General features: G+C 42.3%; 1 protein-coding gene across 2 annotated transcripts; it reads left to right on the top strand.

Annotated features, from left to right (window-relative positions):
• The first annotated feature begins 2182 nt into the window (after nt 1-2182).
• LOC311222881 (spindlin-1-like) lies at nt 2183-11512 on the top strand. 2 transcript variants are annotated; one of them, XM_084307533.1, is made up of 5 exons: nt 2183-2312; nt 3090-3131; nt 3746-3993; nt 4617-4850; nt 8974-11512. In XM_084307533.1, exons 2-5 carry the CDS (start codon nt 3112-3114, stop codon nt 9177-9179), a joined length of 708 nt encoding a protein of 235 aa, XP_084163659.1. In that variant the 5' UTR covers nt 2183-2312; nt 3090-3111; the 3' UTR covers nt 9180-11512. The 2 variants fall into 2 exon arrangements, with proteins under 2 accessions (XP_084163659.1, XP_084163660.1); XM_084307534.1 differs by having other exon boundaries at nt 2229-2312; nt 3093-3131.
• The last annotated feature ends 423 nt before the right edge of the window (nt 11513-11935 follow it).

The raw sequence follows: 11935 nt of genomic DNA, 5'->3' as shown, positions 1-11935 counted from the left end.
AGGCAGCGGGAGATACTGGTAGGGTCCCTCCGGTTGTAGGCCAGCAAGGGGAGAGGATTTGTCGGTAGTAGAGTCTGGGTCAACGAAGAATAGGGAGACTCCAAGTACAGGAGACGGTGCAATAATCTCTTGATCCGCAGACGAATAACAGCTGTTCTCCGGCATGCAGCTCCGCATGGAAGAAAGCTAGCCAGCCTCAGGCTTCTGAGAGGCGGGCTCGACGTTGCTCCTCACAGGGTAAATCCCACACAATTGTGGGTGTAGACGATTCTCCGCTCCATCAATTACAGGACCAAAGCAAATATAATCCAGCCGAAAAGGGCTATGTAGTCGTCGGGTAGGTTATCCAGTGTACATGTCCACACGGTCCTCGTCTAGGGCTCCTCGGGTGAAGGCGCCAGGGTAAGCTGCCCAGCCTGGATAAGCACACTAGCTGGTACGAGGAAACGTTGGTGATGCTGGTCACTGTAGAACGGTAGCCGCACGATACACTATACATAAATAGACTATTACTGAATTAATAGAATAGGTCGAACTCGACGGTACAGCGTTAACTCTGATACTTCAGTTATTAATTCGCACGCGGTCTCAATGCTCTATTTGGGGCCAAACAGGCCATACTTCACCGCACGTTGTATCGTGGGTGAGGCTTCAACTTATTGGGTAACTTAACTTCTGTATTCACCTGCGCCGTATTTATACGTTAGGTGAACAAACTAGTACCAGCTTTATTCCTGTCTCGTATCCTTGCGCAGAGCCGTTCATGTCCAGGCAAGTCTTTGGCGGTGACTTTGAACCAGACCTTGGGGGTATGGCAGTGGCGCCTAAGGGACCGCTGTCCAATAAGAGAACGAAATATTATGGTCTGTACTAGGTCAAAGGGACATTCCGTGTATATGTACAAGGAATACACAAGGGATATCAAACGATATACAAACATTATGCAATATATATCAATTAATAAATATATATATTCGGTTTAATCTGATCCTTCGTAACAATAGTCGTAGTACCCTTGAATGAGTGCTCCTGCCAGAGTCTTCAGGGTATTCTTGTTTACCAGTGAGGAGATCCGGTACAAGAATCGAGTTCGTTGGTTGACTTTTTTTATTACATTGGATGCCATTTTGTCACAGGAAAGATTTGCCTCTAGGATGGAACCCAGGTTCTTCTTTCCTTGTGACAATATTGTCACCCACTGTAACTGAGAAGCCGTCGGTCTTGCTGAGTTTGTTATTTGAACCGAAGAGAATGGACTCTGTTTTGCCCATGTGTAATGATAGTTTGTTATCAGCGAGCCATATGCAGATTTTGCCTAGTTCTGAGCTGAGGGTTTTTTCAACCTGTAACTTGTTCTTGTCAGAGACCAGCAGGGCTGAGTCGTCCGCAAACAGGAACAAGTTGCAGTCGGTAACGGTTCCATGTAACCCAACACAGTACAACCCATCTATCATTATAAAAACTAAAAGGAGAATACCTTCAAGAGAAAGAAGGGACCGCACACTCCTCAGGACTTGTTTTTGCTTTTTTATTGCACAACGCGTTTCGCTATCTGCTTCCTCAGGTGCAATCATTATATTGACAGCCCATCCACTCTTGTATATTTGCCTAGTTTATAACTTATTTTTTTGTTTTGTTTTGTTTACTTTTACTTTATTTATTCTATAGTATCACAATTATGGAGTCGGCTACAAGCATTTTTTCACTGCACATTGTACTTGTATGTGACAAATAAATGTAAGATTTCGTTTTTTATGTGACATGATTATTTGACTTGAGAATTTAAATTCGTCTTGAATTATCTCTTTCATGGCTGGTGTTTGTGGATGGGAGCCCAAAGATAAGACGGAATGTGCACAGCAATGATAAAAGTCTTGCTACGCTTTCACTATACACACACACGTGTCGTGCACATTGCATTAATTGATACTGTAACTGTATGCAATATTTGTTACCTCTCATTATAAAAACCAGGTTCATCTTAATCAAACATAACAAGCTAATACGTAATAGGTAATAAGCCAAAACAGGGATACTTTCCAGTGCACTTATTATTATTACGTCTTCGTTTACATCGACAAGCGTGAAAAGTCATCCAGATTTCTATTGGGACAATAATTCCCACTGTCCATTGCGCGCCTGTTCACCTCGTCGTCTACAGGCATCACAACTACAGGGCTGACGGGGGCTGTAGTTTTTTCTCCCGTCCTCCCATTTTCCATAGATTTTCGCGAGGTTTGCATGGGCGGGTTGTGTGGCTACATTTCTCTGCAGGAAGAAGTGAACAATACTGATATGAAATCCGCGTAAAGGTAATACGACTGTGTCCATGGGGAAATGATTACGCTATTGACAGCTGATTTATGGTTTTATGCGTTATCATTGAGGACGTTAAAACAGATGGCATGTTGCTACTTATCTGAACATCTGCATTGAGGTAGAGCTTAGGCTAGAATTATTGATAACCTTAACTACAGTATTGCGCTCGAACGTTGTGGTGTAGGTGTGTTGCTCTTAGAATCCAGACCAGGTAACGCTAGCCTGCGGTCTAACAGGTACCTTACTGCATTTGCCTGTGCATGCAATGTTGCAGCATTGAGAGACAATAGCTGCGACAAATCCAACCGGCTATATACTGTAAAATTTCAGATACAGTCAGTGAGATGGCTGACGTATTTTCTTGGAAGTTGTGTCATTGTCAGTCTGCCTTTTCTTCTGAACCTGGTGGCGTGGCTGCATTCACAGCTTTACACAATACAACAACGAAAGTGATTGACTGAATATTATGTAGCCTGCTGTAATTGAGCATGAGCATGACTGCTGCTTTAGAATTATGTGTATTTTCAACAGTGACCTCCATGGATATGTAGTTCAAGGAAATAACCAGGAAGTTATTCCACCATGCTAAGCCATTGGCTGTTCTGTCTGTCAGTCACGGTTGTGTACAGCCTGGCACAGATCTGTTGAAGTAGCCTAGCTCTTCAGCTGAAGTAGAGGCCTGTGCTCTTTTGTCTTATGACGGAAGTATGGCGGCTTTCATACTCACTTAAATAATAATTGAACATTGCCCTCTCTTTTTCCTCACTCAGTAGCCTTTGAATTTCGGGAGGCATGTCCAAGAAAAGGGGCAGGTATGTAGAAGCACGTAGCCATATGTCACCATACTGTATGATCATTATTGCTGGTGTAAAAAAATCGAATTACATCCAGTTTCACAGTCAAGTGGTTAAACCAGGCACACCACTTCAGTCATGAGTTGTTAAGTAGTTTCCCCTCAGGCTTGTGTCTGATAGGCCTAATGTTTTCTTGTAAACATTATAAGGTATAGGTTTGGCCTCCTGTCATAATTAGCCTACCTGGCCACTCTGCTCTCTCACACAAACACTCTCACATCACTCTCTACAACACTGAATAAAATGTCATAAAACATCAGTTTGCATGGTTATTCTTCAGGCCAAAAAAATGTTATTTCAATGCAATGGAATGATTAAAGAGTAGCTAACAGACCTGGATGAAAAACATTTGAAAATAGTTGTCCTTGATTTAATCTAACTTGTCAAACTGACAAGGGGTCTCAAGATAGAGTGCCTCATTATATATATCATATTTATTTTTATCTTAAATATATTCAACTGCTATCTTTGTCCGAGTCTGGTAGCCGAAGTCGATAAAGCTGTTAGTTTACGGGTTTAAGCCCAAACTCTTTATTTTCACCATCACTCACACATCCATCTTCTCTCACCAGAAAGCGGAGTAGCGGGGAACTGAGCGACACAGTGACCCCTGACCCCAACTGCATTCTGGGAGTTCGTATTCAGCACAACTGGCGCGAGAAGGGTAACCAGAGCAAATGGAAAGGCACCGTGCTGGACAGGCTCAGCGTCAACCCCTCCCTCTTCATGGTCAAGTACGACGGCTTCGACTGTGTCTATGGCATTGAGCTGTTCAAGGACGAGAGGGTGTCGAACCTCCAAGTGCTTTCAGAAAAAGTCGGTGAGTGTTAAAAGTGCTCTTCTCTTTTCGTTGGGTTGCCACCTTCTTTCCATCAGTCTTCCTGTTGGGCCCTAAGACAAATTACTTAAACATGCATACATGAAAAAACAAAGGATATACTGTATACTATAAATATATATACTAAATCAAATCAAATGTATTTGTAAGGCCCGGCAACACACCCATGGGCCGGACACGTTTTCTTTAAACAAGTCAAGAAGAAACATCACAATAAATCAAGAACAAAACAAAAACACCATGAAATCCAAAATAAAATGTAAAGTTAATTAATTAATGCAAGTATATACTATACTATACTATATATTTTATATATTTCTAAGTACAAATCCGCACACGCTTTTGATACTGAAAGTGCTGCCTAACCAGATGGCCGCTACAGAACAGGGAGACGTACAGTATATACTGCCTGTACGTATATATACTGTATACTATAATTAATTATATATACTATATATTTCTAAGTACAAATCTGCACACGCTTTTGATACTGAAAGTGCTGCCTAACCGGATGGCCGCTACAGAACAGGGAGACGAGTCTCCCGACCCCTTGCGATATTCTCTCCTCATGCGTAGCTCCTTTTTATCTCTGCTTGTCTCCACAGTGAACAACAAGATCAAGGTTCCTCACGGGGCCGAGGAGTTGGTGGGCAAAGCTGTGGAACATCTTTTTGAAAAGGAGGATGGAGAGAAGAACGAGTGGCGGGGCATGGTCCTCTCCAGAGCGCCAATCATGACCAACTGGTATTATATCACCTATGAAAAGGACCCGGTGCTTTATATGTACCAGCTGTGGGACGACTACGCCGACGGGGATCTGAGGATTCTGCCTGAAGCAGGTAGCAAACCAGAAAGAAAAGCAAAAGATCCGTAATAACGGTGTTCTTCACACAGGCTTGTGTTAACCCTTGTCATTTCATTATCTCGCCCAAGGGCTTGTTGTTAAGACAAGATTACAACGCATCCACGAGCAGCGCTGGGCAGTCGGGCATTACAGTAAAAGATATTAAGTTTCCCAGTAACGAGTAGTGTGTAGCGAATCACTACCTCAATTTCAGTAATAACATTATAGTTACGCCGTCAAAAAACAACTTGTATTGTCGAGACCAAAGACGACAAGAACATCATTGTCGATCTGTAATCTATCCAAACTGCGCTCAAGGCTTATGTGCATTGTAAGAGAATCCAATGTCAAAAGTTGGGACTCTCGCACTCCAAAAGGATGAAACAGCGCAGATACGACTTCTTCTCTTAGGCTACCGTATGTATTTCATGGAGGCAGGTCAAATCCTGAAGACTGAAGTTTCATCAGCTGTTTCATCCTTTTGAAGTGTGACTGCGAGAGGAGGCCCGACTTCTCCCACTTTCCACTTAAAAAAAATACGACCTCAACAGCACAACAATGAGTTGTATTGTCCTTCATCAATTTAAGCCAACTCTGCTTTTGATCAAGCCTGTAGCGAGTGCACAAAATACCTGGTGGCAATTGGGGGTCCCCCAGACCAAAACCCAAATTTTTAGGGGATGTGTTTTGCTGTGCTGTCTGGGATTTTACCTCTTAATCAGCCTAATCAGCCCTGCTCTCCTTTGTAACTTTACATAAATTCCTTTGCATGAATTCACTTAAAAATAATATATCCACAATGCAAATTAATTTAGAGAATATAGATAATAAAGCCACATATATCTCTCTCATGACAATACAAATCCATTTCTCTCACATATCCAATGCCTAATGTTTGCATGTAATGCCCAGCAGTGAAAACGCCTTTCATTGTATCTACTTTGGTGCATATTTCAGCACCATGGTGTAGTGGAAAATGTATGGTTTCTATACCATAAAATCATAATTACTATTAATCTACAAATCAGTGATATTGAAGACCTTCGAGCTCTGTGAACAACACCGACGTTGACATACCTCTGGGGGAAGATAGTCTTTACATGACTTCAATATCACCGATTTGTAGATTAATAGTCATTATGATTTTATGGTATAGAAACCATACAAGCGGAGGTCTAATCATCATCATTAGTCGTTTGTTTGAACTTCACAGAAAATAAAGAAATGCATTTAAGTACATCATTTCTAACGAAGGGGTGTTTAAACAAGTCTTCTCTCTCACGCCAAGTGAGCCCATTAATGACTTGCACATTAATTTAATGACCCGGTCCGCCTTGTGTTTTTTTTTGTCCTCATAGGCACAGTAGCCTACTTGTAGGTTTGCAAAAGTTTATTATACATAGCCTGAAAAGGTACAGAAATCCATTGAATGGATAATAGCTGCTGCTGTTTTATCATAACTGAACTGAGCAACCGTTTGTGTGCTCTCTATGCTGGGAAAGTGCACAAGCTCCTGTTGCCTTTGTAGCCTGGCTGCCTTGAATTTTCTCGCTTTGCTCGCTTGTTTTGCAAAAAAAATAATATAATCTTTTAAAGATTTTTCCAGAGACCCCTCAATGTTTTGCTGTTGGTGCTTTCAGGGGGTCTCAAGTGTCAATACATTTTGCACGTTGCCTGTAGCCTTATTACCAAACTTCTAATGCTGTGGGGAAAAAAGCTGCTGATTTTCAGTGAATGAGTGTTCACACCAGAAGCTGCTGATTTTCAGTGAATGAGCGTTTACACCAGAAGCTGCTGATTTTCAGTGAATGAGCGTTCACACCAGAAGATGCTGATTTTCAGTGAATGAGCGTTCACACCGAAGATGCTGATTTTCAGTGAATGAGCGTTCACACCAGAAGCTGCTGATTTTCAGTAAATGAGTGTTCACACCAGAAGTGCTGTGCTCCGCGCCTTGCCAGTATCCGGGGCCTCAATGATCTAGCTCAGTGCAATTCTGTGCTTGTAGAAGCCTGCTCGTCTGCTTTGAAAGCCCCTTGATGTGTGCTACCCTGACGTGATCATTCACACAGAGGTGCCCAGGCAAAGTAGCTTACAGTATGTTGTACTGAATTCTGAAAAGGACGCAATTTTGGGATGTGTAACGGAAGTAATGTAACGAGCAACGTAACAAATCACTGCTCCCAGAGAGTAATAATATTACTTTTGAAATGAGTAACAAGGAATATATTAACTTTTTTTGACTAATATACTGTCCCTAAGCAGCTTAACATTGTGTTTCCTTCTCATACTGTATAAGTTCATGAGTAATCAACCTCCAGCACTGCAGCTATCTGATGAATCTGTATCACAAATTACACTATGGCTTTTTTTCTGACTTGCATTATCAATAAGTGCAAACAGGCAATTAAAAAAAGAAATCACTACACCATATCAGGATTCCATTGCCATCGTTTGTATATATGTTAGTAGTATAACTTTTAGAAAGGTTTTCTAAATGAATGACACAGCATGATGTTATTGCTACTAAAGCCAGCCATCATTGGTGGTGGTGTAGTTAGTTTGTATGCTAACAAGGTCACAGTGTCATAAGTGTGAAGTGCATTTCCTTTGTGCCGCCACTAAGGGCAGAGTGGAGTGAGTTACTGAATGACATCACCAGTCATAGAGATGCTGCTTTGCATCTAAAAAGTGAAAATCCACCCCAGTGTAATGATTTTGGCCAGTTTCACTTGGACTGTTAAAGAAGCACATGAACGAGTCTCATGAATGATTCTCAGACAAAGCAACAATAGCTAACACTCAGCCAGCATACTCTGGACATATGGGTACATTTCCTGGTTCAGGACAAGGAAACTATAAAAGAAGGAAGGATCATCACGTCAGAATAAGAGATAAGATAAGATATTCCTTTATTGATCCCCTTGGGGAAATTCAGGATAACCGCGGTCTATGCTCTGCTTGGTGTCTTTGGTGCCAATTCTGTTGAAGCCTGTATTAAAATTCTAAATATACAAACAATCAACCAATATATCTAACGTTAGCTAGTTGACAATGCAATAAATTGCAGATGATTCTGACATCTGAGGTAATAACCTGAACTAAAGGTTTCCACACTTGGCACCAATGTGCGTTCGCACGCTAGACAGTGACGTGATGATGACCCTTCTTTTATAGTTTCCTCGGTTCGGGACTGTCTGGACTATCATAGAATAAAGCTAATTTGGTTATGACAACCTCACACAGTCTGCAACCAGGGACACACCGGAAGCTGAAGCACCGGCTGCGCCAGTCCGTTTCCTCTCGGTGCCCATGTTCACCGCTTGGCGCGCTCCTACTGGACGTGCAGGTGGTGCGGAGCTCTGTGACCGGCTTCCGATCTTCAGCTATAGTTTTGGCGGCTGGTCTATTTTCTCTGTGCGCCGTGAGTGCCTCGATGTGTGATTGGACCAGAGGAGCAGAAACTCTTGTTGGACTGGCGGAGAACTACGCTTCTGGTGTGAGCAGCCAGGCTGGTGCGAGCCACAGCAGTTCAGCGAGGCAGCCAGGCTGGTGCGAGCCACAGCAGGTCAGGGAGGCAGCCAGGCTGGTGCGAGCCACAGCAGTTCAGCGAGACAGCCAGGCTGGTGCGAGCCACAGCAGGTCAGGGAGGCAGCCAGGCTGGTGCGAGCCACAGCAGTTCAGCGAGGCAGCCAGGCTGGTGCGAGCCACAGCAGGTCAGGGAGGCAGCCAGGCTGGTGCGAGCCACAGCAGTTCAGCGAGGCAGCCAGGCTGGTGCGAGCCACAGCAGGTCAGCGAGGCAGCCAGGCTGGTGCGAGCCACAGCAGGTCAGGGAGGCAGCCAGGGTGGTGCAAGCCACAGCAGTTCAGCGAGGCAGCCAGGCTGGTGCGAGCCACAGCAGGTCAGGGAGGCAGCCAGGCTGGTGCGAGCCACAGCAGGTCAGGGAGGCAGCCAGGCTGGTGCGAGCCGTGTGTCCCCCGCTATAAGCCGCTGTCGACGAAGCAGCTCTAGAAAAAGGGTCACTTGAGTGCAATAACACAAGACACTTCTCATGAATCAAGCGTTCAACAGTAATGATCGGAAGATTAATCTCTTACCCTCTCCATTGCTTTTGTCAGAAAACAAACACCTGTTACCTGCGGACAGGAAGCCCGGAGAGGAGACGGAGAGCCTTGTGGGGAAGCAGGTGGAGTATGTTACTGACAAGGGCGTGAAGAGGACAGGCCTGGTCATCTACCAGGTCCCAGCCAAGCCCTCCGTCTACTACATCAAATACGATGATGACTTTCACATCCACGTCTATGACCTGGTCAAGACCACCTAGAGATGATGGACACTATCTCACCTCCCTCTCTCCCTCCTCCATCTGCTTATTTTCCTCTCATTGTCATCTCTTGTTCAGAGCCCTCGGAGGGCATAACAGATATTATGCTTTACGGTTCAGAAAAAGCAGTGTAAAACTTTGTGTTCTCTTTTGGTATGCACAGCGGAACTGTAGCAAGGCTACGCTAGGCCATAAGAAGGATGGAGAGAAACCCTGTTCGTGGGAGAGGAGCTGTTGTCGATGCCTTTCGGTTAACCAGTTTGGTTATTCTGAAAGCTAATCGGCTTAAGACGGTCCAGAAGTGCACTTGCCAACAGCTGCAGACTACAAAGTACAAATTGTGACTGCAATTGCATTGTTGTCCCTAAGGCACTCACTAATCTGGCTTTAATATGAGAAATTTTAATAATTACATCCCAAAAAGATATTTGTTAACGTAGCCTGTCTTTTAAAACACATTCTCTTTTGATCATTTAATGATTAAAGAGCACCATACATTGATGAATAGGCTAGAATCTGTAGACTAGTCTGAATTTTAAAGGTTGGGTGAAGTCTACGATGTGGTGGTGAAACGCTAACGCTGGCCCTTAAAATCCTAATATCAAAAATCAGTGTTTATTAATGTGCAGTTTTTATTCATGTGTGAATCCATAGACAATCATTCCATATTGGATCTACAGTTCTACAATCTATATAGCGTATACCTGGTTGCCATTGTCTTAAGTGAAAGACTAGTACTATACATACCCCACATTATATTGTACATCAAGGCCCTCCTCTGAATAAATTACCCACGTACCGTTAGTGGGATGGGGCAGGTAAAAGCATGTGTGTGTCTAGCTGCAGCTGTACTACTAACCCACGTCAAGTCAGATCAGATATTATTTAAATGCAGGGATGAGTAGGAGGCAGCATTGAAATATTATCTGAATGTGGCCCTTGTAAGTCAGCCTATGAGGAGGGCATCATCCCTCTGCTGTGAGAATTACATTCTCATTTGGAAATGTATGATGATGATGATGATGATTCCTACCCCATTTGACCGTGTTTCTCATTATAGCATCCCCTGGCTGTTTGATTAGGCTACATAAGATGTGATGAAGAGGCAGTGTGCTAAAAAATTATAATCTCGTACAAAAGAAAATAACCCCCCAACACATCATAAAGTGCCTTCAGGCTTATCATGTTGCAATATTGTACATATTTGCTAATTGCGCTCTCAACTTAACATAGCTGATGAAGGCCACTATTTGGTCTTTATTATTCATTTGAAAGTTAGATGCTCTAACAACAATTGTACACTGACAGCTTGAGAAAAGTTTCGCAACCATCAATTTATATTAGAGGGTGTGTTTTGCTGTTGATGCAGCATGAACATATTCTTTTAATATAATGTTCTTAAATCATTGGTTTAGTCTCATTGGTGGTGATATTGTAAGGAGCACTTAATTATATACTGTATAAAGTTTATATATGTTTAGGTTGTGTTTTTTGTTAAAGAGCAATTGTGGCAAATTATGCTTTAAATCCCATGCATGGAGAATACTTATAACACAGCTATTAGTTAAATACATTTAGCTTACAGTATTTAATCTGTAACTTTTGTGTAAAAGGTATTGTAATGTTGCCTGTTGTGATTACCCACATATTTGTGAATATCCCATTAAAAACACCAGCTCTTTTAATTGAAAATTCTTGGTATACAATATTAGTAGTGTTATAAAGGTATCTTGATCCAACAGACTGATGTTTGTCAAGACCATAACTCAAATGAATATTACCATGGGAACAAGGCCTATGTGATTACACACCCAAATTATTTTTATTTTATTTCAGTTTTGGGAATTGGTCTGCTTTGCCGCTACAGGGAGTTCACTGTATCCCTCTGCACACTAGTTGACTGGTTGAGTATACTGGGATTTTCATGCTGGGATTTTAATGCTTTCCTTCTACCGGTCCGTCGACAAGCTGCATGCACCACTTGAATAGAGACTTGGGAGACGTTCAAGCCTTTGTTATTTTTGACAGCTCAAGAGTAGGAAATGTCTGGCAGAATCACAGCTGTCTGTTCCCCCCAACATTAAATTACATTTTTAATTATAATTGTGAGAAGAAAAAAAGAAACGTTGTCGGTGCTTGTTTTGGGGTAAATCATCACCAATTCTGCTGTGGTGTTTCTATGTTGAGTATAGAGTGAAATTTCAAACAGTTGTTGCGCTCTCTCTTCTCCACCCCTTCATTCTGTTCTCCTTCCTGTTCTGGAGTTGTAGCAGCATCCGCAGGCAAAGTTGTGTCATTATTCTGTCATGAGTAATAAAGGTTTTTGCACATTTCTTCCCCTCTGTATCATATTCAATGAGCTGTGTTTCGATACATCGTCATGATTATGTTCTAATTACCCGTGTCTTAAACTCAGGGTCTTACATTTAATCATCGGAATGTTAGGCCTTAAATATGATTTTGACAGGTCTTAAAATGCATTGGATTAGGAAGTTACTTTATGTTGCGATAAGTGATAAGCCCATCAGTTACCCCCCAACAATTCATATGGAATTACTTGTTTCATAGTCATTTTCCTTCATACTTTTTTGCCAGTATGGCCGTGAAATGGTTATCAAATTCTATTCAAAGTGTTCTTAAAAGTTCTTAAATTTAACTTGTTGAAACCGGCAGGAACGCTGTAATTAAAAAGAAAACCTATGGCTACATACAACACATTATAAATGTAAGTCTTTGACTGTCCTCAAACCATTCAC

Source organism: Notolepis coatsorum, assembly GCF_963971535.1.
Source record: "Notolepis coatsorum genome assembly, chromosome: 2".
Classification (NCBI taxonomy): Eukaryota; Metazoa; Chordata; class Actinopteri; order Aulopiformes; family Paralepididae; genus Notolepis; species Notolepis coatsorum.
The sequence above is the reverse complement of the archived record's forward strand: the minus strand, read 5'-3'. Positions and strand labels throughout refer to the sequence as shown.

Coding starts and splice junctions, on each gene's coding strand:
- LOC311222881 (XM_084307533.1), top strand. CDS start 3,112: ATGTCCAAGAAAAGGGGCAG. Junction 3,132..3,745: donor ATGTCCAAGAAAAGGGGCAG/GTATGTAGAAGC, acceptor TTCTCTCACCAG/AAAGCGGAGTAGCGGGGAAC. Junction 3,994..4,616: donor AGTGCTTTCAGAAAAAGTCG/GTGAGTGTTAAA, acceptor TTGTCTCCACAG/TGAACAACAAGATCAAGGTT.